Source organism: Gobius niger (genome assembly GCF_951799975.1).
Source record: "Gobius niger genome assembly, chromosome: 13".
NCBI classification, from domain to species: domain Eukaryota; kingdom Metazoa; phylum Chordata; class Actinopteri; order Gobiiformes; family Gobiidae; genus Gobius; species Gobius niger.
In genome coordinates, this window is record NC_136864.1 from 14,903,859 (window position 1) to 14,931,593 (window position 27,735).

General features: G+C 41.1%; 1 protein-coding gene across 1 annotated transcript; it reads right to left on the reverse strand.

The window, feature by feature from the left end:
* Positions 1 to 447: 447 nt before the first annotated feature.
* col15a1b (collagen, type XV, alpha 1b) lies at positions 448 to 27,723 on the reverse strand. Its single transcript, XM_079568858.1, has 44 exons — positions 27,645 to 27,723; positions 27,364 to 27,428; positions 12,103 to 12,290; positions 11,750 to 11,959; positions 11,514 to 11,666; positions 10,349 to 10,423; positions 9,857 to 9,955; positions 9,022 to 9,127; positions 8,704 to 8,909; positions 8,593 to 8,619; positions 8,459 to 8,521; positions 8,287 to 8,364; positions 8,156 to 8,218; positions 7,924 to 8,064; positions 7,631 to 7,804; positions 6,846 to 6,899; positions 6,710 to 6,745; positions 6,499 to 6,636; positions 6,299 to 6,358; positions 6,172 to 6,207; positions 6,039 to 6,080; positions 5,852 to 5,914; positions 5,748 to 5,783; positions 5,573 to 5,656; positions 5,419 to 5,484; positions 5,263 to 5,298; positions 5,068 to 5,130; positions 4,905 to 4,994; positions 4,782 to 4,817; positions 4,639 to 4,692; positions 4,515 to 4,571; positions 4,369 to 4,428; positions 4,187 to 4,231; positions 3,235 to 3,304; positions 3,148 to 3,167; positions 2,975 to 3,073; positions 2,737 to 2,881; positions 2,560 to 2,621; positions 2,347 to 2,478; positions 1,838 to 1,927; positions 1,677 to 1,751; positions 1,355 to 1,552; positions 1,026 to 1,141; positions 448 to 803 (listed from the first exon to the last, which is right to left on the reverse strand). The coding sequence occupies exons 1-44, from the start codon at positions 27,656 to 27,658 to the stop codon at positions 581 to 583; spliced, it is 3,948 nt and encodes a 1,315-aa protein (XP_079424984.1). The 5' UTR covers positions 27,659 to 27,723; the 3' UTR covers positions 448 to 580.
* Positions 27,724 to 27,735: the final 12 nt, after the last annotated feature.

A 27,735-nucleotide genomic window follows, 5' to 3' on the forward strand; every position in this document is an offset into this window, starting at 1 on the left:
CACGATCTGTCTACACTAGGTAGCAGATGTGAACCAAACTGATATAAACAAACTTTGCTTGAAAAGTGAAGATAAGCGTGCATGGCTTTACAGAGTTGGAGGATCATGTCAGTCTGTTTCTAATGATTATGAAATAATACATGTATTTTAGTCCAGCGTGTGAATCAATACTTGATTGATTCCAGTCACAATAACGAAGCGTGCGTGCGTGTGCGGTCAGGCATTCTGAAAATAACAAAAACAATACTTAATTCATTGACAAAACTAAAGAGACAAAACAACGTAGCTGCAACAATTAGTGTGGCATTCAAGAATTAATACTGATTATTATATAAAAATAGACCTACATTTATTCTAAAAACCAAAAAAAAAAGGTCATTGTAAGATTGACACAGCCATCGAAGCTCTATGAAGCTATTCTTCTACATTACAACTTTAGTAGCCATCTTGTGTGAGAAGTGCCCTTTTGCCTCGATCCTTGTGTCAACAGTGTCATTTTGCACTGTGTATGTGCCTTCTTATTGATGAATTAGTTTCATTAGCTTCATCAAAACGCCAATCTCTTTGAGTATTTCGGTGTTCAGGTCCGTTTGGGGTGACTGTGCCCCACATATGTGTTCTCTATACACAGTACAATGTAGTGGTTGGAGCAGGCGCGGGCGTGTTGTCCCAGCAGACGTCCCGACTGCAGCAGCGCGGCCTGTCCCGTCACCGCCATGTCCCCGGTCCGCCAGGCCTCGCAGTAGTTAGTAGTGAGTCTGATGCCCACTGGACTGGAGCCGTGCCAAATCAGCTTCTCCGGCCTAGAAAGACAAGGATCATTGACACTTAACAGGTTTAGTTTATGTATTCATAATTTGCTGTAATACAGAGTTCCAAAGATTGACATTATGTATGAAAAGTGGTGACTTTTTCAGACTTTTTGGAGACATTGAGAGATGGAATTCTAAAGGAATTAGAGATCGCCCACAAATCAAAGAAAGAAACACTTAAATTTTGTCATTTTTAATTTGTCATGTCCTCACCATGCAGCGTCGTCCAGAACATTGCGTCCATCAAAGGAGTAGATGGGCACCGAGGGGTTGAACACACCTCCGTTCCCAGAGAAGATGGACATCCAACTGTCGAATAAGACCTCTCCCTAAACACAGACACAGATATGTGAAATCAGCAGACACTACTTCATATATCATCAACCTGGATGGACAATGTACAGAAACACATTATATGGATCTGTCAGGAGAGAGGATGGACTGTCTCAGGGTCCTGGGCCAAGAAACAGACACGTCTACTATCTACTAGGCTCAGACCTGTACAGCTATTTACTGGAGATAAAACACAGGAGGTAGCTCACCCTCATGTTGACCACAGGCATGTCATTGCGGTCAGCCTTGCGGACAATAGTGGCCAGGTCCTGGAGGTGAGAGGAGAGGAAGGCCCTGTATGTAGTGGTCAGCCCCATGGAGCGAGCCTGCTGGTAGCACTGGAAGTCTGCTCCCCTAATGCCGCGCATGTCTCCTTTCAACGGCGAGTTTAGAGCAACCAGATGAAGCTACATCGGGAAAAAAACAAAGAATGAGCAGTCCAAACCTCACAGCTTATTCATCACTTAACGGGCCAAACTGGGGAGGTCAACATCTGCTCTAGTTTCTCATACTGGATGTATCCGGACTCACCCCTGGGACGGCATTAAAGGTCTGAGGCAGTACATTATAGCTCGGCTGGTAGCCCCTGCTGCCCTCCTGCAGCTCCTGGAGTGGACACATTAGTTAACACTATCTTAGCTGTCGTTTACCTTTTTATGTGACTGTACATGGAGTATTAAGTATGTCAAAACCTGGCTGTGGCTTCTCTGAGGTCTTCCCCAGTCCCCAGGTCGACTCAAGGACTGCGACGCAGCTGAAGACGACTGAATCAACTCCCCGAGCTGAAAAAAAGACAGACAATAAACATATCAACCCCAGACCAACATACAGTACATACAGTAGATGCACCCCCACACAGATCTATACATACAGTATGTAAGATGATTTACTCTCCAATTATCTAATAATAATTATTACTGTGGTACTACTTGTCAGGATCTTATTCGTGACGGAGGGATATGAGTTCACTTCTAAAAGTCACATTCAGACGTTACTGGCTGTTCTACTAAATGTCTTAAAATAAAGTTTCTTGAGGAGCAATTCCCTCCATGTGCAGCTTTACCCACGACCCTCTTCAGACCTGTAACACTGAACAACACACCTGAAATAGACGTGTTACACACACAACATATACACATACATTCATATAGTACATAGATACATGAGGAAAGAAACGCCTCATATTAAAGATTATTCAAACCTGTATTTTCTTCCAGCCATTGCGTGTCCTGATGTACAGCTCTCCACCTCTTTCTGACACATAGGCCAGCGTCCCCTCGGCCACTCTGTGAGCCTCTCTGTTCAAAGCGTGGAGTGTCTTATAGGTGGTCATCTGAAATACACAACATCATTCAATGTTCTGGGTTTAGTCCAGTTCCAGTGCCATTATTGAAAAGGTAAGAAATCTCAGTACTGGATTGGCATGTCCTGGAGATCCGGGAGGACCACGTGGACCAGGTGGACCCGGAACAGTGACTGATAAATCAAAAACAGGAGATGATCACATGAACGCAGATCAATAAGCACTCACAGATTATTGTATCTGGTAATGTCACTGTATGTAAACGGGCATATCCATTGTTCGTTTTACCTGATCCATAGGCAGATGCCGATCCTGGCTGTCCAGGAGGACCTGGTGGCCCCCTCGCCCCAGGACGTCCTGCTCCTGGAACACCAGGCTGTCCCGATGGACCAACAGGACCAGGTGGGCCCACGATTGATTCACCCTTTGGACCCTACAACATCATGTAATGACAAAGTTAGTCCACTTTAATCTGACATAAACAAAATACTTTTATATTGTGTTTTGTACAGCCACAATGACTGACCACAAGTCCTGATCGTCCTGGTAGTCCTGGAAGACCGGTCTCTCCCTTCTCCCCCTTCTGCCCTTTGTCGCCTTTCCCACCCTTTTCTCCTTGAAGGAGCTACAGAGCAAAAGTTAACGGCAATTCCATTTAACAAAACATATAAATGACCAATGTATTAAAAAGCACCTCACCTCAGAACCATCACGAAGACCTAAAACATGAAATTCTATGGTGAGTACGAGACATAACTGTTCACTGATAAAGTTATGAATAAATACCATAGACAGCAGGCTCTCCGGGTAATCCAGCCTCTCCTTTGTCTCCCTTTGCTCCCAATGAATACGAGGCCTTCAGACAGAGGAAATGATAGATTTGTGAGTTATTCTGTACAGTTATGTGAAGCTCACACAGATTTTATGAAATGACTTGATTTTATCTTTTACAAATGTTACACACAGGTGTATTAATATAGCATGCTCCACACCAGTAAAATGGCACATGTTTTTTTTTTATGAGATTAGGGTTAATCTTGTGTTACTGACACAGAGGTTGTCTCAATGATAAAAAAGTAACACAAATATAATGCTTACATTATTTAGACAAAAGCATTGTCGCCTTTTTGTACTTCTAAACAAAAACATCAAATGCTTTTTCTAGAAAAAAAATGAAGTCAAACAAAGTGAGCTGCATGTACAAAAAAATAACAAAAAATGATCTTGCCACTTCAAGACGCAGAAAAAGCACTGTTATGAAACTCAACAAAAATATTTAATACAGGCAAGAAATTCAAACATAAGCAAGCAAACAAACATAAAAACGTCTAATTTCACCAACCCAACACCACAAGATACACCAGAAGAGACTAAAAGGCCCAGAAAATCCCATATTTCACTACAGAGTCAAAAAGAATCTGACTGATGCAGATGATACAAAATAGAGCTGTATCAAATGCACACCACTCCTTTTTAGTGATCGATAAAAGACCCATCTGTAACTTGGCATTAACAAAACAGCTGCTCAAGATCAAAACCGTATGAACCTTTATTAACTTAAGACAACAGGGCGGCCACACAGGGACAGGTAAAGAAGCATTAGAGGGAAATTTAAAGCTGGGATTGTGCAGTTTATGGCACCAGTTAGCTCAGCTACCATGCGTTTAACCCACACACCCACAGAGCCACCTGATTGGTCAACTTTGAAGGACCAGTCAGGTGGTCTGGTCGGACTTACTCGGCCCGGTTTGCAGTGCGGTCGAGGACGCACCGGGAACACTGTCTTTAGGGTTCAGAAGAGAGCAGCATAATCAGACTCAAACAAAGAACCAAAGCAAACTCATTGTCTTATTTTCCTTTGGTAACAGTAAGGTTTCGACTGTTCTACATTACTCATGAATAACATATTGTGAAACTTACTCCACTGAGTCCAGAAATCCTTCCTGGGGGTCCGGGTGGGCCAGGAGGACCAGGTGGGCCCTGCCAATAAAGAAAGGAAAAGATTCATAAACAGGCAAAATAACACAGAATTAACATTAAAAACAAGATATTATTAGTTCTCTCACCGTTAAACCTACAGCGTCCCCCTTATCTCCTTTTCTCCCAGGCACACCAGGTCTTCCCTAAATCAGAAAGATGAAAAGCTGAATTAACTTGTAGTTTATTTTATTGCACACCACAGATACTCACTGAGCGACCAGGAAATCCATATTCTCCTTTTTGTCCAGTTGGTCCAATTGGTCCCTGAATTGATATCAGAACAAGGGGAAAGTATATAAAACATTTCATTTTTATAACTTCATAAATACTTCCACAAATAATTGTCAACCCACCATGAGTCCAGTGGAACCTGGCAAGCCACGGTCACCCTACAGAGAGAGAGAGAGAGTAATACGTTTGTTTGTTTTTTGGCAAATACTGTAGATACAGTTATTGTACTGCAGAAATGAACTTGCCTTCACTCCTTTGAGCCCTATAGGACCTCTTGGTGATGAAATAATGGATCCATCTGCCGCTATGGTAACTCCTGGCTCTCCTTTCTCTCCCTGAAGGAGCAAAGAAACACTTCACCAGAGTACTTGGATGGATTTGTACGGTGTATAAGAGAGTGCCCATTACCTTAAGCCCAGACAAACCCTGAACACCTTGACTGCCCATGTCCCCTTTTGGTCCCCGAGGTCCCTGGGAAGAAAGAGGTAGGGACACAGGTCAAATCCAGGACACATCCTCTTTTAGCTAGTAAGATTAAAACTGTTTCAACAATTTCAATTAAGACATTAATGTCTCATACATGTCTCAGTTCATAATACTCACAGGGAATCCAGCTCTGCCAGACAAACCCTCAGGTCCCTGCAACAAGTAACGGCATAGAGATAAACAAAGAATAAAGCAGAAACCTCAAGTTGAGTAAGACAATAACACTTTAGACTACGGGGAGCATTTTTGCCTTTATCTATTGTTTGTACGCACTATGGGCCCAGGAGGTCCTTTGATCACAGTGAAGTTAAAAAGCCCATCAGTTACATTGAGGAGAAGCTGGAGGCACAGAAAGTTATTTTTTGTAATATCTTAAAATATATGAATTCAAAGTCATATTTTATAGAGACACAGGACACAAACTCACATCCTCCAGATTAATAATTTGTCCGGGAGGTCCAGGAGGCCCAGGGGGCCCTGGGAGACTGAGTCCGTCATTGCCAGATTCCCCCTGTGGGAACAAAAGTGTTAACTCAAAGTACTAGCAGATCTCTGTAACAAATCATTTTCATTTGTGTCCTATAATACACATATAGGGTCACCTTTAGTCCCTGGCTGCCCTTTTCTCCTTTAGCTCCCTTTAGAAACATAGGTTGTTACACACCGGTATTAAACATTGAAACAATGGTTCAGATGGACATCTCACCCTTGCTCCAGGCAGTCCAGCTGGACCTTGAATACCCGGTGGGCCGAGGTCTCCTGCCTCCCCCTGGACACATTAAGTGAATAATATTCTGATGACTGATTACAATATTATTGTAATACAATATTATTGTAATCAGATTTCAATGTTTAATTATTATTATATTTAAATCACTAACAAACTATTCTACCTTAACTGTGAGTCCTGGAGCACCAGGGGCTCCATCCTCTCCCTGTCAATAAAAGTTAATCTTTATCAAACAAGTACGGCCAAAGATGATGCAAAAAAATATTGCTTAGTAAATTAAATTAAATCATTGGTACCTTAGGTCCCCTGGGACCTGGTAGACCTTGAGATCCCTAAAAACAATGCACTAAGTCAAGATCACGAAGCAACAACCACAATAAGAGATTTTAAAAATGAGACAATAAACCAGAGCCTTAGACTGACCTGAGGACCTCTGAATCCAGCTCCAATCAGCATGTCACTCTTTCCTGATCCCTCCATGTCCTAAAAGATGTGAATCATTCATTATTCATAATATTTGTGTACATTAAGTTTACATTGCTCTGTTGGTCCTCACGTGAACACATTCATTCACACAGTAGTTATACATTTGTTTTTTTGTGATTGACTGGACCTTGAATTACCTCGACAAAGAACTTGGATACCGGCAGTCCGGATGGCCCGGGTGGCCCGGGTGGCCCTGCTGGTCCTCTCTGTCCTGGGGGACCACGGGGTCCTTCAGGTCCTGGAGTGCCAGTGGTGCCAACTGATCCACATTCACCCTGCACAACAGGATGGACACATTTAAAACATGCTAAAATGTGTGAAACTTCTGTACAGGCAGAATAGAATTACCTTTGGTCCCGGTAAGCCAGCCGAACCCTGGTCACCCTGAGGAAGTGAGAAAGAATAAATGAGCTTCAACAACAAAATGTGTTTTCCAGTATCCAGCATCCACCGTGCTTGATGTGTTACTGTGTAATGAAATTACTTTCTGTCCCCTTTGCCCGGGCAGACCTGGAACTCCATCTTTTCCTGCAGATCCCTGGAAAAACAGACAACAGAAGATAGTGAGAGGTTGAGACAGACCCAGTGTTACATGTGTTATGGCCATGTGTAATGGCCACATGTAAAAACATATCTAAATGTACTAACAAATGTCAGCTTCTCTATTAAGACACTAGTTTAGAGTTTTCTACAACAAATATTGAAACTGCCTCTATTTTATGAAGATGCAGCTGCTCTGCTGTAATAGACAGGCTGACATTTTCTCGAGAGCCAGCAACATAACATGACCAAGCATTAGTGCAAGCCTTTTTCCAGAAAGCAAAGTTCCAAGGAGTAGTCAAAAATGGAAAATTTGCAAAATCGACCATATATAGAAAAAAAGGAAAATGTATTCTAAAAGGCAGATTAGTTTCGTGGCCATGTTGGATTAAAGCTTAAAAACAGCTCCAACTGTTAAAAACAAGATTTATATTCAGTTCAGTCAAGTCTTTACAACTGAATTGGACGAAACATGAACTGAATAGAACAATGTCAGCAATAAAACTGAATGCTGCAACAAGTAAATGCATCAGCACAAAGAAAGAAGCAGGTGGCAGCGAGTGCAACATGGCCAGAGACACAATACAGTCATGAGCATGAGAATAAAGGCAATTATCAAAATAGTATTACTTTTGTCTTTACAAAAGTAATACTACTGCCTTAATACAGGCTTTTGACTGTAAACCTGCCTTTTGTGTTTGCTGAAAACAGCAAACTTGTGCATTATACCTCGCCTGAACCTGATGAAGACCCAAAGTCAAACTCAGAACTCATGGCAAAAGAGGATTCAGAGCTGAACCCAGAACTGAGCCCAGAGCCCAGGTCTGAGTCCAACACCACAGCCAGCCCTGAGCTCAGGCCCGACCCGCCAGAACCTGAGCCACTAAACCAATCCTCCACAATCTGCAATAGAGCGACACACAACTCAGGAAAACTGAGGGCCAGTTGGACAACAAAGTGTTTAAACATGTAGACTCAGTGAGAATGAACAGCAGTGGGTTTTTTCTGTCACAGAAACTCACTGGTATCCCAGGTCTTCCTTGCAATCCGTCTTTTCCAGGACCCCCAGGAGGCCCGCTGTTTGAGAATCCCTCCGTGTGTGAGGATAAGTTGGTTCCAGGAAGTCCAGGAGGACCAGGCGGCCCAGGTGGACCAGGAGGTCCCTGCAAAACAATAGAAACACCAAATAAAACAGCACATTTATGTAACCACTGTAAACCTTACTAAAAATGGGCCGAATCCAACAGCAGTTACCCTGATGACTTCAGTGTCCATGTCCAGGTCTCCAAACCCAGAGCCCAAGGCATCGTTTCCATACTGCAACACAAAACACTGTGACACTCAAATCCCAATTTTTACTTAATACTACATACAACAATGCATACCGGCACACTGCGTGATCTGGGTGGTCCTGGAGGACCAGGGAGCCCTGGGGGGCCTGGTGCACCAACTCCTGGATCTCCCTATAGTGGAAAAACGATTCGGTGTCATTCAGTGTACTAGATCATACTGAAAAATGAATGAAAATAATAATAATTGTACTTCAGTATTACAAACCTTCTCTCCTTTAGATCCAGTTTCTCCAGACAGGCCCGATGATCCCTCACTCCCTCTCCCACCCTGTAGTTATCAATAGTTAGCAGAAGTCCTTTTAATACCAGAAATAAATACAGTATATAAAATAATCTTACTTGATCTCCCTTATCACCTTTTATTCCCTTGAAAATGAACAGAGGACACATAAACATGTTTTCTCTCATCAAACTCTGAACACTGAAGACAGCATTTTTTTTATACAGTACCTGCTGACCATCCCTCCCTGGAAATCCTGGCAGTCCTGGGGACCCCGTTGGTCCTTGAGGGCCCCGGGGCCCTGGTTGGCTTTTGCCCGGAGCAGATGTGGGGCCTGGGGGACCAGGAGGACCGGGGGGTCCCCTTGGCCCTGGATCACCCCTCTCTCCCTTCAGTCTGTGACTTCCTTCTCCGGCTTCTTCAGTCTTATGAGACCCTGCAAAAAGCAGACCACAACATGAAGTCGGGACAGTAACAATAACTTGTAAGAATTACTGTTAGTTACTGTGCGTTATAATTTATTTTATTCGTAAGGAGCAGCAGCTCACCGCTCTGATATTTGCTGGCCTCAGAGGGAGTCATCTGACCAGAGGACGCATCAAGCTCAGTCCCCGGGGCCTGGGTTGGTGGAGCGCTAACTGGAAGACTGTCCTCCTGTTTGTGAGAGAAACATAAAGCAGTTTACTATATAACTATGTAATACTATATAATTTACCCTCTTTACTTGCAGCTGTAAATGAATTTGCATTGATCTACAAAATAAGAAACATTATCTTTGTGAATGTAAACTGTAAATGATAATGGTCCAAAGTCTAAACCAAATGAAATGAAACAAAATCCCAGGATCTAGACAGGAAAGTGACCTTGACATTTCAATATCTGGGATAATGTATTTTGTTTACGGAAGACATTTATTTTGAAGCTTCAAAGGCACTGATGATTAGGAGATGTTTGGGGTCAGGCTGACTTCCTGGTTGTGGGAGGATGAAACGCGTTAAGGAGAGAGTGTTTGTGTCTGTCTTATGAACAGAGCGTTGTGCATCAAACAGAGTTAGACATAACATCAAATCATTGTATACACTTTAACTGATCAATAATTATAGTCTTCTTAAAGTCATTGTGTTGGTGAGACTTACTCCCTAACCACTGCGAACAAACAGCATAGTAATTTGTTTTCTGTATACCAGATGCCCCTCCTATTGTGGCCATACTGTTACAGAAGTAGCAGTCCAGCTGGAGAAAGTAAACATTTTTATTGTATAAATGTATAGTTTTTATTTACATATTTTATATCATATGCCTTTATCAAATCATAATTATTTATGTATTCTACATATCTGAGACTTATTATTGTATACAGATAGAAGTGCTCATCAAGCCTACCTGTGAAGAGCTGGGTTTCCATCTCTGTGAGTTCTTCGTGACTTCCTCCTCTGTCTCTCTGTCGTCCAATGCATCATCTCCGCTGGAATATCCTGATGCCTGTTATTCAAATATTGATAATCACCATTACTCTATGCAACTAGAGTTCTGTGAGTATGTGTCATAAGTCACTGAAGGAAACCCTAAAATTCAAAATGCATACGTTTTCTATGCTATGCACTGTCCACAAGGGGCACTGCTAGCCAGGATTTTGGAGCAGTATCTCAGATTAGTATCTCAGATTAGATAGTCATTCTAGCTCTTAGATAAGGTAAGAATATCATTATTTGCCCAACAGAGGGGAAATTGTATGTCTGCAACAGCAAAGGGCAAAAGCAAGTGTCCAACGTACATGTTTATGTACAGCATTAGGAAATCATAGTTGATCTAGGCTGTTTTAGATATGAAGGCATACAAAAATAATAAATACATATTTGTATGTGTAACACTTACATAGGGATCATCATCTTCACACTGCTCTTCTGCAGCTCTGGGGTCATCCCTTATGACCAGCTGCTGAATAGACCCCTGAGAGAGAACAAAACCAAATTGATCATTACTGTTACTACTACATAGGTCTTCTGTTAATTTATATTGACAAACAATGTTTGGGCCATACCGCCTATGCTAGGCCCAATCCCGTCAGACCTTGGAAGCTAAGCAGGGAAGGGCCTGGTCGGTACTTGGATGGGAGACCGTTTGGGAACACCAGGAAGCCTAGCGAATGTAGTGTGTGAGTGAGTGGTTGGTGGTGGTCGGAGGGGCCGATGGCACAGACTGGTTGCCTTGCTTCCGTCAGTCTACCCCAGGGCAGCTGTGGCTACAATAGTAGCTTACCACCACCGAGTATGGAGTGAATGAATAGTGCAATGTAAAGCATCTTTGAGTGTCCAGAAAAGCGCTAATATAAAACCGATGCATTATTATTATTATTATTAATGTGTAATTGTGTTATTATTGTGGACAAGTAATAAAAATCCTATGTTAATTTACCAACTTGATTGAACTGATTCAATAACCCAGTTTACAGCCTAGCAACTCTGCATCAAAGTCAGCATTGTCTTCTGTAAATTCAAGAAATACCTATTTGGCAGAAGTATGACTTTGAACTCAACATGCTGCAATGTCAAAAATAATAAAATGTAATATGATGGATCTACCTAAACATGTTGGCTTCAGTCTGCGCACAGCTTGTATCTATAATGGTGACATCTTTCACCAACCCCTCTATTGTTCAGATAATATGCTTTATATGATAATATATGATAATATTTGTTTTTTGTCAGTGAGAGGGGTATCAATGTATCCATTTCCGTATCAACGGGTTGGGTGATCAGGGTCACTGATTACACCTGCTGCCAAAAATCATTAAAGCTGCTGATGAAGCTTCTTGTATAAGCGGCGATGTTTATGGCCAGTGCTCTTGCCTCACTGCATGAAGATCCTGTGTGGAGTTTGCATGGTCTCCCTGTGCCTGTGCCTGCTTAGCTTTGCTCTGGTTTCCTCTGCCGCCAAAATTATGTACAATAGGCCAGGATGAATAAGTGTGTTTGTGGGAACAAGTGCGGGTCAACTGATGCAGATTAGCCCCAATTCACAACTGATGACATCATCTTACCACAAACTTGTCAAGACCAGTACTTCCAGCATTTCCGACAAAAATGCCTGAATTGTGTGGAAATGTGAGTCTGTCTGGTTTTCGCTGGAAGATGATCCTCTCTGCTTCACCACAGTCCATGTAGAGACGCGCTTCTTCATGTTCCACAACCAGCTACATCCAACATAACATGCCATTAGTCATTTTAATCAATGAGACCTATTTTTAGGCAGTTGTTTTATTATATGTAGCCCCACCGTGAATCGAGTCCACTGATCGGTCATGTCCGGCACTGTGAAGGCTGCAGCTTTTTGGCTGTGAGAGGCCTGCTCTGCGTCAGTGTAGTACAACAAGATGCTCTGGAGGCCTGCGCGCACCGGAGTGAGGGCCAGCCCCAGCTCCACCACCTTCTGATGGGCATCTGTGATGGCAAACAGCACTCCTCCTCTCTGGCTCATTGGACGGATCTAAATTGAAAGGACATGTCTTGGTATTGCATTATGACTGACACCCACAAGGTGGCAGCACAGTACATGGAACTGCAGCATGTCTGCCTCATTCACACAAATAACTTTAATTTATTTTATTGTGAGTACTAAATTAGTATTACTGTAACAATGATGGCAAAGTCTCTGTAGAAGGATTCAGGGATGAAGGTCTTGGTGAGCCGGCCAATGTTGGCCTCAGGCCCAAAGTTGTATGCCGGGAACCCCTCAAACCCAGGAGCGAAGGAGACAGCGGGAGGAAGAGGAACTCCTATCAACTCCGTCAGGTCCAAGTGTCCTCCTGATCCTCGCTCTGACAAGGACACAGAGATAGAAAATTATATTGATTTTTAAAACCCCAACACCTTCAGTAATTTGTTCACAATTGTTTCAATAATTGCAGTCAATATGATAAACATTAGTCCTACTTGACTCACTTACTAATGTGGCTTAAACTCAATAGTACTACTCCTCTATTATCAAGACATTTCAATTAAAACAAAAATTATTTCACAAACGATGAACTCTTTGGATACTATAGGGATATAGTAACTCAGACAGGCCGTTGAGGCAGTGATTTGTGAATGCACCTGTCATGATTTTAATTGGGTAGATTTGGAGCATACGCTGTCAATTTCACATGACTGCTCTGCCCCACACGGACATAATCCCAAGAACAGACACTCCTGCCACGAGGCGTTGTATTTTGTGTGGGGATGCAGACTTCACATTCCCCTGATACCCTGACCCATCTCCCATAGAGACACACTATCATCTAAACCAATGTGTAGAAACAACTGCAAGTTCATGTAAATGATGGTAACACAATGGTAACATTAATTGGTCACAAAAAAATATTATGTGCAACATACATATATACTCATATTCGAGTACAAGTGCACCCTACTATGAGTAATGAATGTACACTAAACAAGTATTGCAGTATAGAGTATCAAATTACATTTATTACAGACTCAGTCCAGATGTGTGTCATTCATAAGAGCTGTATGGGCCAAATTTAAAGCAGAAAGAATGTGGGTAATAATTCCACAAGAATTGTGGCACTATGCACAGATAATTACAATTTGGTGGTCAAGACATGGGGAATAAGGTTAGGTTAAGGTGCCTTCATCATTATTGCCGTTATACAACGCAAAAGAATTTGTCCCTTTGTCCATCACTCGATGGATGCAGCTGGGGCAACCTGTAAGGAACAGTGGACAGCTGCGTGCAGCGCCTGGGGAACCATCTCCAGATGTTGAGCCAGGCTAATGATCAGGATCTGCAGGAGGATTCACCTATTGTGCATGTTTTTGATTGATGGGAAAACTGGACCACCCGGGGGAAACCCATCCAGACACAGGGAGAGAAATATGCAGACTTCACTGTGAGGCAAGAGCGCTAACCGCTCAGCCACCGTGCTGTCAGCATGTTTATTATTCACAAAGACTTTTCTTCAATCAAACAAATGTCTTCATATAAACTTGTTGCAGTAAAAGTGTGTATGCTGCAAAATGGTTTCCATGGTTTTCTGGTTTGGCCCATGTCTGTAATTAAGTGTGATCAGGAATAAAACAGGCAGCTGTGTGAAGGATTTTCTCAAACAAAAATTCAGTCTACTGACAAATTCAAAAGTGCTTAGTCATCAATGCTTAATACTCTGAAAAAAAAGGTTTATGTTACGTTTTTAAGAAAAGTGACCAGAAGGTGTTTTTTGTTTTTTGTTTTTAATGCCGGTAACAAAAAAAAAAAAAAACGAAAAGAAAGTTTGAACATGTGCAGCGTCTAATACTCCACACTCCTGAATTTAATCCAAGTCATGTTGGCTGCCTGATCAGTCTGTGGACACTTATTATCATCATGCTCCTGGCTCCTCTGTGGCAATGTAGTGTAATCTGTTAAAAAAAGACTTCCACACTGCCATGCTGCACAAGGCCTCCCACTGCTCAACCCACATCTGGCGACATCTGTGTTACATACCACCACAAAGAACAGAAATAGCCAAACACCCTGCGCTTCTTTGCAGATGCATGCTGGACATCAAAGAGTCACACTTAAGATACTTAAAAGTGCTGTCAGATAATGGGAGATAGCCACAGACACATTTATCATTGTGGTAGACCAAACCATTCATTCAACTTCTGTCACTAACTTCCAGCACTGTCACATGTGTCCGCAGCCTATTACCGCTAGTATGGGCCTATCAGCACACTCTGGACAGTACCCAATTAGTATGTGAGCTGATCCAAAGTACAATGAAACAATCTGTAAATATAATCACTAATAAAACTACAAAACATACATGTGTTTATTAAGTCATTTTTGGTATCCAACGAAAAACTATGCCACAATTGCTAAAATGTGCAAACTTTACACACAAAGTAGCGCCAAAAAGAGATGGTGTTTCTTTGTACCACTATCATTAAAAACAAAACACATAAAAAAAACAAGTCTATAAAAGGACTAAGCTAAAACAAAACAAAAAATGGGTCAGAGATATGACTAAAAAAAGGACCATGAGGTAAATGCAGACAAAAAAACATTAACTGCAGTGGACCATATGAACATATCGCCTGAAGATTACCGCTTGTCATCACTGGTGTTCGTTCCTCAGTTTGAGAACCACTATCCTCAACCAAGGCTAGATAAAGAAGCCTAAACAACAATTCAAAGCTGAGAATCATCAGAAGCCTGCGATTCTGCAAATGCGGCAGTGCTTGTGCCATATATATATCCACCTGTGACTCACCACTTTTCCAGTGCTTAAGAGGTTTGAAATTGGCTTTAGATCTGCTGCTTCCATTAGCATTGTCTTCTGGAGGAGAAAGCCAGGACTGAGAGGTTCTCTGCTCAGCCCCTGACACAGTGAGGACCGCGGGGCTCTCTGTCTGGGTACTGCTCCACACCGATGCTACAGTCACCTGCTCCTCTCCCTCCCACAAGGTCGACTCTTCAAGATTTCCCTGGGAGATGCTGTGTGGAAAGCTGGTGGAAGTGGAAGGAGGAGAGGTAGTATTCTTGGTCTTGGGACTGGCCCAAATCAAGGTCCACCACTGGGCTTGTGCCGGCAAACACAGGATGGAGAAGACAGCGAGGGACAAGCTAAGAGATGCCATGTTCTAAAACAAAACACTTCATTAAGGACAGGTCACAGCAACCTGAAGATGCTTCCCAGTTCTCTCCAAAGTTTCCCAAAAGTCACTCAAAGTCAAATCCATGCATCGGTAGCAGCCAGGACACGTGGAGTCTTGAGCATTCTATATTCACTATAGGTTTATTGTCCCTTTTCCCATTTGGCGTTGGTAGCTGCCAGCCATCCCAGTCCCTCCTCTGCCCATGTGTAATTACCGACTCCCCCTCTGGCCACAGCTCACTTGATTTTCTCTCCCTCTTTAGCCTCAGACGGCAGATTAGAGAGGCCATTCACCACTCCTCCCTTGTCTTCCTCTTCTCACACCTCCTACCATGTACCAGGAGGCCGGCCCACCTCTATGTCTGTGTGCACATATGCAGCAAATAAGCATCTCTATCAAAACATTACTTGTCTGATGGTGCTCTTTTAATCTTGAGAACTGATATGAAAGATGCTAGAGCCTAGGTAGTTATTTGTTAAAGAAAAAAGATTAAACACTGAATGGCCTAAGTCTATTTCTTATTAACTGGACAAAATGAGGAGCCCAGTGGAGGTACTATTTATAAAGTGATTTATAAAGGGTGGATGCTCTCTGTGCTGGAGTTGACAGTACATAGAAACTGGGAGAGAGGCCCCATATAGATGACAAAGAGCAGCCTGTTCTGTTGTATTGTGCCTGTCTAAATGTTTGTTGAGGGCCAGGATAAGGGCCGAGTGCAGCTAAAGATGGGTCAATGGGTGGGAGTTTTATTTACATGGGTAGGCATATTGCACAGATAATGATGTTATTATAGTGATATATAGTTAAATGTTATGTTATGCTATAATAAAACAAAACAAACACAAAAGCCTATTCATGAACATTCGGGGGCGGATTACTGGTTATGACAAGTTCTTAAAATGTTGCTTTATGAACTCATATAATAATAATTTGTCTAGTCATTAACATTGCATGTGCACTACAAAGCAAAGTGAATATAGTCATTGCCTGCTGCATATCATTGATGTAGATTTCTATTGTGGGCCTTGCATTTTAGAAACAACTTGCAACCTTTAAAGAAACGGACAAATGTTAGACTTACGTCGCTCACAAAGACTGATCTCTTCAAAAAAAAGGCCAAGCATGAGGTGCAGGGACATGAGGCCCGATCCAAGGCGAATGGTCTCTGGTAAGTAGTAAGGGGCGGTTTTTAAGCTTGATCTAATGTAATTTCTATAATGCTGCGAAACTTTACAAAGATTTAGAAAACCTCCTGTTGCGTAGATACACAAAGACAGGCAATATACCTACAGTATTTTTGCTTCGATATAAATATTGTGCTGAAGTGTCTGATTGAAAGGAATACGTTTACTCCAAATATTCTATTAGATTAGATTCAATTATTCTTTTAATGCCTGTGCCTCTCTGCAGAAATGTGTTGGAAAGTAGACTGCAACCTGTAAGAGTTGTCTGATTCATGTTTAGCAGAAAGTAGTTAGATAGGATAAGATAAGATAGCCTTTATTGATCTCACGATGGAGAAATTCACTAGTTGCATTCAGCTCTTAGAAACACTCAGGGTGTGCAAATAGGCAGGAAATGTGAAAACATCTTATATACAGTGACTACCGAGAACTATGTGGGGAAACGGAAAGCATAAACAGTAAAAAAAAAAAGGTTAACATATAATTAAAAAAAAATATTAGCAGTGCAGGTTTACAGTCATAGTGCAAGTGGTTGATAAAGTAACGCAGATAAGTGATGTAAATATAGGGATTATTGCATTTATTTCCGCATTGGAGTTTTGCACATGTTACTTTTAAGTAGTGTTGTAGTCTGACAGCAGTGGGGATGAAGGAACAGCGGTAGCGCTCCTTCTTGGGTGCCTCAGTCTGCCACTGAAAGAGCTGTTTAGCTTCTCTACAGCTTAGCATAATTATCTTCTTTCGTTTTTTTTCCTTCGGTGGACTTTTATATTGACAATAAAATACTGTCCAGTCATTCTAATTTTAACAGGGGTGCACAAAATTGTGGGCTTTTGGCACAAACTATCTGGGGGGACATGTTTTCTATACGCACATCATGCTTCACAGGCTTTATGAGGGCCCCTCCGTTTAACAGTACCCATGATTACACCCCAGTGTGATGCCCCTGGTGGTTCACATGTTCTGTGTGAAATTCAAACCATACCCTACTCAAACCTATACAATTTAGAAAATACATGTCTTTATGTTGCTTTATTGGATCAGTATTTCTTAATTGGTGTCCCATGGCATGTCCTAATTTTGACAGTCCAATTACACAGTGAGGGAGAGTAAGTTGGAGAAGGTAAACTAATGGAGCAGATGATAGGTTTAAGATTTTGAGAGAGTAAGCTGCCTCGAGGGACAGAGGCATGATTAGTGATGGATTAACCAGGGATCAGTGGTTGTGAGACAGGCCGCGGTGAGGTGCTTGAAGAGATAGATGGGGGGCAGCCTTAATGCTACCCCCAAGAGAGTTGTAGCCTGTCATACATACACACAACATGAAGTCAGGTATGTCTGCTATGTGTGTACTGTAGCTTTCCTCTGATCAACCACCCATCTTTCCCTTGGCCCTATTAGCCCCAATGTGCTGGGGTCTCCCCTGTCCATAGTGATTAGGAAATGTACAGGTCATTCACAAGTGTGCCTCAGCTAGACCTTTACACAGACAGGCATCTCAACTTCAAGAGGCAAACATGCTTCTAACCTCCAAGAGTTTCTGCAAAGGTGCATAGTCCTGTAGGTTTTGAAAAGTTGCTCCTGGTTGAATAATTTCCAAAGCTAAGGCAATAACTTTATAAAACAACAACCTATTCTAGATGCCACAATCAATGACATAATGAATTTAGTTCTTAGATACTATGCTGCACAATTTTACTGTTAATTAAGAATTGTTATGACATGGATAATCACATAGACACATAGGATGAGGCCCACTGAATTCCAAGAAGAGTTACCCCTTCACCCTTCACCTCTCTCTCACTTCCTGCTCTTCCTACCAGCCGCCCTGACAATATACTCTAATTGGTTTACTGTCATTGCCATTAGACCTGACCACGAGAGGCTATGAATGTATTCACCCAAATATGGGTGTAGGCTCATATGGAATACTTGACTTTACTTGAGTTGAGTGCCTTACTATCCAGCTAATTGAATAATGGTCTTAAAATATTTGAATAATTTGTATATTTAAATTGTTCACTATGACATGACACTTAAATTTGCACTACAAAGATGATTTTGAAGAAGAAGAAGAAAAAATAAAATCAATCATTATTATCATCATTATGTTGCTTTCAACTTTGTCAGCTTTGGTCCCCCCATAGGCTGTAAAGTCCCCCAAGAAGACCTCAAACTAACTTGGTGCAAAAGTGCAAAACATATCTCTGGCTCTACCTAGTGGCGGGTGAGTATAATGCATGTGACTTTAGACCGATGGATAACGCGTATGCTCGAACACATACAACATAAATGCCTCAAATCACCTCTTTTTCAATGCATTAAGTATAAAGTAACACCTTTCAAATGTCTCTGTAAAATGTTCTTCAATGATAATGTTGATAAACTGAACACACTCTGATCCTTTCTGCTAATCAGAGCGAGAGAGCTTTGGCCCACAGACCAACACGTTTGTGCCAATCCAAACAGGAACACAATTATTCAGCAATGCAAACAGCTAACACTGTTATATCAAACATTTGAAAGGGAAATAATATTTTCTCTCTCAGTTATTTTAGTGAGAAAGTATTTGTTGTTTTTCTGTTTAGAGATGGTGACCCAGGGGAAGAGCTTTAAATGGTTTATCCAAAAGGAGATGAAATTGTATTTTTACATTCCATGTATGCTATGTAAGATAAAAAGTTGAAAAAAGAATCGATGAGCCAAAGTCACCTTTTGTCCCAACATTGTTTTAGAGTTTTGTGGTAATATTGAAAATACAAAACAAAACAAAACGTATTCAAAAATTACACCTACTTCAAAACAAAATTAGTAAATCCCAGAAAACTAATGCATTATGGACACAGTTGTTGAACGGTTTAAAAAAATGTACTCTCTACTCACATGTGTCAAACACAAGGCCAGCGAGATGATTTAAGTCTCTAGTCTCCTGTGCAGAGTTATGAGTTTTTAAAGAAATAACCAGAAGCGCACTCCAGCCACTTGGGGGCAGTCAAAAGAAGAAAACAAATGTTTTTTCTACAGGTGTCCAGACAAGGACACTCCATGACAAGCCATCAGGATATAAACAGCACAATATAGCCATGCGGTAAATGGTCAGTCTGCCCCAGTGCAGCTGTGGCTACAACAGCAGCTTACCATCACCAGTGAGGAGTGAATGAATAATGACTGCAACATAGCACTTTGAGAAACTTGTGACATAGGCTGGTAAAGCGTAATACAGGTGTGAGTCATTTTTATTATTTATCAGGCTACAGTCTGCAACAGCACTATTTTAATTGAAAAATGTTTTCCCAAAAGTATTTTCCTGTTTACGTTATATGTGGTCCGCGAAGCTGAATTCCAGCCCAAGACCCAAAATGAGTTTGGCATGGGAAAATGGTCTTAAAATGAGAAAACAATTACGTCAGACACTCAAAGCACTTTACAAATGACACTATAATGATACATAACATTGCAGTATAATGGTTTCTGGTTGGTGGCAAGAGCAGGAGGGCGAGGGAAGGAAGTAGGATGAAGGATTGGAATTTAAAAAGTAATGTTTAAAATGTAAAATAAAGGAGAACAAACTGTACTGTATAGTAATTGACCATCTTCTAGAGAATAAAGACAAAAAGAATAGTAAAAAGGATGTAGCTGATTACTCTACATATCAGATGGTAACTGTGTCCATTTTCCCACAGTGATCCTGACCTATCTTCTGATCTTTCTGCTCTTACACATGGTGGGCGGGCTGCAGGGGTCAACAGAGCAGGGCTGTTCTCATCTCAGGTAAAGCCCAAAACGCAGCAAAACGCAGCCTGAAGGAACAGCTCATCAATGAAGTCAGTGTTGGTGAGTCGATTTATGCACCTCCCCCTGTCCTCCCCACACGTACACACACTCATCCTCTAAAGATTTGTTTTTATTTCATATTTCTAGGCCATGTTCACTCAGGAAATGCTGCAGTGCGACTTTTAAAAGCTGGTAAAGGCGCCCAGTCATTCGGGTCATGTTAAGGGAGATCTGAAGTTTATGTTGATCTCGCGTGTAGTCGCTGACCTTAACATGATTCGTTGAAAGGATTTGGCTGAGTGCATGTGACATAGGCTAGTTTAATTTTCTCAGAAATCAACTTAATTGCCAGTTCAAAAGGCACCCCCTATAGATTAAAAAGGTATGCATTTTTTTGTATTGCACAATTAAGTTGCTTGAATCAAACTCTTGCATCATTAAATGCAGGCACTAGATAAGGAATGTCTGGAATCTCAAAAAAACGTGTTGGGCAGACATAGGCACTAGTGGATCACAGGTAGATCCTATTACTACCTCATGTTTAAAAGTCCACTGTTAATAGACTATCAATTTATATTTTTCTGAATTATAAACAGTGACCACAGCAAGAGTGTTTCACAAGTGTGTGTGCTTTTTGTGTTTACATTTGCAATTATTTATCATCATTTATGTGCTTTGGAGACAAATTATTTTTTTTAAAAGGTGACCTTAAAATCACTGAACAAGGTGCCCTAAACAATCTGCTTTTTGAAACTGTCAAAACATGATATTATGGAGGAAAGTAAAGGGGCGATTAGTGGCCAAATAGGTTATCTTAAGTGAGTTTACCTCAGGCGAGGATTAGCCAAATGGAGCTGACCTAACCTAAGGAGGTGCTGAGGTAACCTGATATCAGCCATAGGGTAATGCCAAGGAGAAGACAAATGGCTTTGCAACAAAGCACTGAAACTATTGGTGTGCACTTCAATGCAGCTTGTATTGCTGAAACTTATTATGATAAATGTCTTATTTTTATGCAGAATATTTCTTATGCATTTACAATATTAATGCAATCCGTAGCACTGCTGCAGTGAACAAAACATGTCTTTATAAAGTAGCTAATATTATCCCTGACCCCTCTGTAACCCGGTCGAACATGATCCTTCATATTAAGGTTTGCTTTGGTGAATGGAATTGGTTGGCTTCCAATGGAGAAGTCATGAGGCCTGTATTTACATAGCTGCAGGTGGACACACAGCTGAGACGTCGTATCAGGAATGTGCTCTTAATTAACTTAATATGACCTCCATTTAAACATTTTCTGTATCTTAAGATCCTCTGTCCACTTCAAAAACGTGACGACTTACTGTCCTCATGTCCCTAACTCAAAAGATTAGATGCTTGCCAGTATGCATCAGATTAAGGAAAATTACCATAACAAGATTGTGACAGTAGGGGCCAATACAAACAAACACATGCAAATTTCTTCACAATTACAATTGGTGTAAGGTTGTTTTTGCAAGATAAGGATGAGTACTGTTTTGGAGATGACGATTCAATTCAAAGCACCCAGAGAGCACAAGGTACTTTATTTTCATCTCTCACCCGCTCCAAATCAAAACACATTATTTTATTTATTGTCGTCATCATTATCATTATCATCATCTTCATCTTCGACAATAGAGTGAACGTACACCCCTGTTTCACATTCACAGCATAGATTACTGTTGTGAGATGAAAACGTGAGGTACGTTAGTCAAGCAGCGCACAGTTTCAGTAGTTTGGGTGATTTGGCCAACAACTGTCTGCGTGGATGAAATTACAGATGAACTCCTGACTTTGAGCACACAGATACCCACACAACGCTGAGAGCTGACTATCACATATTTCAGATAAAAGAAGATGCTGTGTGGAGTTGAGGGAAGGTCAGAGGTGGACATCTGCAGAGGGACAGTTTCCATTACATCAAGAGTCCCTGGCACTTGTTCCATTCTAGCGCCCGTCCTGTATCTGACCTTGTTTTGCCCCCCAGGAGGAGATGCAGTAAGGGGCAGACACAACAGACTTCAGTTTGCATTGTATAGATGTTCTTTTTTTTTTTTAATATATATATATAATCGCTCGAATGCTAATGCTGAGTTGTAATTGAATTATGGCCTCTTGATAGCTCTATGCAATTCTGTGTATTCCCAGTGAAGCTTTGTCAGTGCAGTCTGTGTTTGGGCGTACTACTGGAGGTGTTTGCCCAGCTGCAAATGTCGTCCTGACAATAAACAACACCAAAGCCCCTCCTGCTGCATTACCACTTTAATGATGACACAGAGCTCGGCAGTCAGACACAGTAAAGACAGAATTCATTTCCTCATTCGATTCTCAGTGCACAGCGCCTGAATACGTCTGTTGTCATAGTGGACAGTAGATAGGGATTCTCGGATGCCCCGCTGGCCTATGATATCACTCCCGTTTGTCTAGTGCGAGTGGGCTGCTTTGTGTTTGACATTTGATGTGAAATGGGACAGGAAAATGTAACCTCATATTAGCAGTTGGTTTGGCAGAGGACCATCCTCCCACCAGAACAGCACAACAAACACCACTGCTGTGCAAAAGCATATCAGCAAAACACATTTTAAACATGGAAAGATAACCAAAGTTGTTGTGTCATGAGAAATAATTGCTTTAAATACCACCAACACTACTGCAACCTCTACTATTGGTACTAATACAGCCAGCATTAATGCAAGCAACTTCTATTATTATCTATGATTTGTCAAACGTGTATTTTAAGATTAAGTTGTACACACAGGTAATTTTGCTGATCAAAATATTTAAAGTATTTAAAGCAGAACTAAGTAACTCATGCTCCTAGAGGCCATAAGTGCCACTGCAGGTGTGGTAGCATGTTACGGTTTTTTACTCATTAAATGTCCGTGACAGTAAATTCTACGCTGACAGAAAAGACAAAGGGAGAGAGGGATATTGTGCATCCAATTACACAATGGAGATAATTTTTTTCACTCAAACTTGGCTGTAAATACTGTTTAAGTGGTGCTAGCCCGCAGTCAGCTTTTCCCGTTAGCCTGTTGGCTTCTTCTTCGTGATTTCATTAGTGTGTATTGCGCCTCCGACCCGGTGCAGGGAAAGTTGCAAGTGTGGTTTTCTGGCCAGAGACACCAAGGGGAGATGAAAGACCCCCAAATCATTCCATAAACACTTGTATTACCCCCAGAGGGACTACGAAATGGAATTATTAAGGTAAACAAGTTACTTAGTGCTGCTTTAAGGAACGTGCTATTACAACTACTAGGTCAAAGCTCATGTGAAATGACTAAATCAGACTTTTAATCGTCTTCGTTACAGCATTTTAGTTTTTCAACATGATTTAGTCCAATAACGGTTGTAAAGTTAGGGCATAAAATAAGAGATAACATTTCCTTGGGTAAGGCAGGGTTTGTAGTCATGTATTTTTGTCTGACAGACTGTCTTTGTTCGATCATCGCCGCTAACTCTGATATCACAGATGATCAATACAATGGTTTCGATTCATCCTCAGATTTTAACCAGTAACCATGGGGATGACAAGCCAAACACCAACAGTCAGCACAAATCTGAGCTCTTTATAACCAAGCCAGTCAGTGCAGTAACGTTTTTTAGGATATTACTTGGATTTCCCATGGCTGCTCAACACTGGCCCTTTCTTTGCATATTATGAACTCAACTAGAGTTTACCGTCGCGTGAAGAACATGATCTCAATGACATCACGGAAAACATTGCAAATAACGTCAAAAGACCCCACAAAGAAACACTTTTTTTTTTAACATTCATATTTCCGCTGAGTGATATTTTCCCTATTACAGTGCCCCAGAGCTGTCCGTTATGTGTGACACCTTTCTACAGTTGCTTCATTGTGTCCGACTGTGTTCAAATCAAAGTCGGTGTATAGTTCAATGGGCACATTCCACACGGGACGCGGGCGCAGAGAGAGCATTCAAAGACATTTAGGTACACATCCACTCAACTGAGCAGTCATCTGTCACAAAAACAGTAAGTGGGATTTTTATTGGAAACTACAGTGAAAAGATACAGTTACAAACATGTAAGGTGGGAAATAACTTCATACTTTAGCTCAAGTCTGCTTAAGTACAGTTTGGAGATTTCTATTCTTGGGTAGTGACTGCAAATCATCTGCTTCTTAGTGTACAGTGTTTTGTATAATCCATTTATTCAAGCTTCAGACTGCCATAGGGTAGGTAGAGGCTTGTGACCACTGACTTGTGACCACCTGTATCTGTCTGGTGTACTTTATTTATATATACATTAGGGATGGGACAATATATATATCGTTTTATACTACTTTTATACTTACTTTTGATACTCAGTTATAAAAAAACAAACACATTTGAATATGAAGAAGAAATGGAAGAAATATGAAGAAAATCCAGATTTTGTGCTGATTAGTTTAAACAAAAGAGCCAGATTTTTAAAATGCTTCTGCCATTTGTGCTTTTCAAAATGTTTTAATCAAATCAGACTGATTTATTTTTATTTAATACATTTTGGAAACTCATCTGGTGCTTTCTTATTAAATGCATTCGGGTATAATATTGCAGTTTGTAATAATGAAAAATCATAAATTGAGTAGAGTATTGGAATATAACGTAAATCGTATCGTGCCCTCAGTGTCGTGATGTATTGGATCGCGACAAAAGTGCATCGTCCAGCCATAATATATTTATATATACTATATATATAGAGAGAGTGGAAAGAACTATAGTGGTAGTCAATAGTAGTAATAGTGGTCAATAGTTAGATAAGCAGTATTAACTTCCACCAATAGTTGCGACCCTCCGTGTGCTACAGTAGACAGGACAGTCTGCAACCACCCAGGCTCCCACTGAGCTCACTTCACAATCATTTATATTGGCTAAACATGGGACCTTTTCAGAGCTACTCATGCAACAGCAAACACAAAGTGAAGGTTCCGGGGGACAGCAATATTAAGTATGTTTTTAGGACAGGGTGAAGTTCGGAGCACGGCAATATTAAGAGTAAGAGGTCTCGCATTTAGCAACGGTTTCGAGGGTGATAAAAGCTGCAACAGGAAGGTGGGCAGACCTGTGTTTTCTCATTAAATAGAGGGGAAGAACCTGATGTGCTGTGCCAACATGTGAGACTAACTTTGTCCAATACTAGTGGACTTACCAAGCACCTGCATAGCTTATCTTATGTTGTTGTTACCGAATATATACTGTCGTCTCAAAGTTGTGTGGTGAAAGTGGCTGACTCAAAGCACATTTTCTTCAGGGGGCAATGATGTTTATTCTATTCTATTCTTATGTAAAATCCAGTAATTTTAGAGATGGGAAAACACATCAGGGTTTGTGGGATCAGCTGAAGATAATGAAGATGGATAGAGCTGAAGATAATGAAGATGGATAGTGTTTTAGATTAAAAACCTGTTTCGTACCACTACTGTAACATTGTGAAGAAATGCAAATGATTAACGACAGGACGTAGAACAACGTGAGTTTCGGCCAGAGGAGACTGTTGAACTTTAGATCCTCCACATTTGGACAGAATTGTTTCTCTGTAAAAGCAGCAGGGATGTGGAACTCGTTGCCATTGACTGTTCGAGAGAGTAGCTCTTTACAACAGTTCAAACTTAATCTGAAGAAGTGGTTGAAAGACTGTCAGATTTGTCAGATTTGTGAGCATTAGGGGGTAGTGTTAAAAATATATATATATTTTAAACTGTATGTTATTGCTATTGTAAATACTGTAAATATTGGATCTGAATGTTTGTTGAGGTGATCCTTTTGCCGGTGCCTTATATGTATTACATATTGTGAATGGACTCTAAAGTCGGATGCTCATTGGTCACTGTATAAACCTGTCACTTTGCCTCTGTCCAGGGACTACAGATGAAAATTAGCTTGTATCTCTGGTCTGTGCAACACATTTGTTGGACAAGTCACATGTTTCAGAGGTAAAGTACGTGAAACTAAGAAGGTTCAGGCTTCAATTGCAATTGAAGAAAGAGTGACACAGGTGTTAAGTCTCATTATAGTTCCTAATCTACATGATTACTTTTGGCTTGTGCCAGTGACCAAATACTCAGGATCCCAGGAAGACTAGCTGCTTTCTCTCAGGTTATAGGCTGCATAAAACAGATAATATACAAATCATCAGTGTGACCATTGCTACAACAACATAACTCAACTTTACACTGTTACTCACTATGGTTTCAAACTTCTGAACGCATAAGTTCTGCGGGAACAGCCTAGACCACTATTGAGCTTCAAAGCCTTACCACCACCCCAATGTCCATCCCCAAATCACCATCACACCCAAATAACAAGTGCAGAGGAGAGGAAACCTGTGCAGGCATTAGCATACGAACTAAACAGTGCACTTCTCACCCTGGTGCGGCATTTGACTTGTCTGCCACAACCACACAACTTAAAAAAGAGACACAAGGGGGACGCGTTACTAAATAAACACTCTCTGCCACTGTCCTGCCCTCCCATAGAGCGGAATAAGAAAGGCGGCACAGCTGGAAGTGGCTGACCACGGCCAAACTGTGATAATGGTAATCCGCAGAGGATCTATAGTTTTAATGGGAGGGCATGACCAATGACATTCAGCCAACGTCACTCTTTTGTCATTCATCTGGGTAATTGATGAGAAGGAGAGAGAAGCTGTGGATTCTGTTGTGGTCAATGTGAATTCAGCTCTTCAGGATATTATAATATACACATTATGTCTGTCTGGGCTAAGTGTTTAATATAATATGCTTACAGTACTTAGACAATTTCCCCGATCCAGTGTTCATACCTGTCTGTCTTTTTTTGGGGTAATCTTTAGGGATCTTCGCTTCAATGTATCTTATGCTACATTAGCATTCGATATACAGCATCATTGACCAAAGAAAGCATAGTGTGGATATGACTTAAAATCCCAGACTGTCGTGCTTTTGCTTCAAAGTTTAAGGTGCTTGAAAACTACTTGGAGGCATCTGAACGTTGCCTGTGTCTGTCATGTACTGTAAGTTCAAATCCAATAACATCAGTCTGCTGCTGTACCTCACATGATCCAACATAGCAGCATCTTTGAGAACTATTGTGCATGTGTCTAAAACATTTAAAGCCACTGACTCCATGTAACAGGAGCACGTCTATACCTCAACATCCCGCAAACCGAAAAGTAACGTGAAGCTACGGAATGAATGACACAATCTCATTCATCGATATTTTCACACAAGTTTAACAGCAATCATTTTTAGACAGTTAAAAACCAAAACAAAATAATGAGTCTAACCTTCAATAACCTGCAGGGCAGTCCCCAGTGAGCACAGCAGGACGAGGTGCAGGGTGTGGGACCACCTGAGGGACAGCACAGGACAGAGAAAGAGCAACAACTTTTTAAACTTCTACATTAACTTCAACATTCTTTTATTGACATAAAATCACTCACATATTAACGCTGATAATCAAAGCCTATTAATACGTATGAGAATAGAGAAGTAGCACTTTCCAGCCCAGTGAATAATATTGCATGACAAAAAAAAATAAAAAATTGAAATGTGCAACTCGACTTACCCCTGATAGTTCATTTTCCCAGTTAGAGAAATTATAATCCAGATTTGAGCTCCGAGTGCATGAGTGTATGATGGGATTGCGGATCGTGGCA

Bases quoted from the DNA above. Each gene is read 5' to 3' on its own strand.
- col15a1b (XM_079568858.1), bottom strand. The intron at 11,667-11,749 runs GTGGGGCTACAT...TGTTGGATGTAG, and splicing joins ATCAGTGGACTCGATTCACG to CTGGTTGTGGAACATGAAGA. The intron at 5,657-5,747 runs GTGACCCTATAT...TTGTTCCCACAG, and splicing joins AGGGCAGCCAGGGACTAAAG to GGGGAATCTGGCAATGACGG.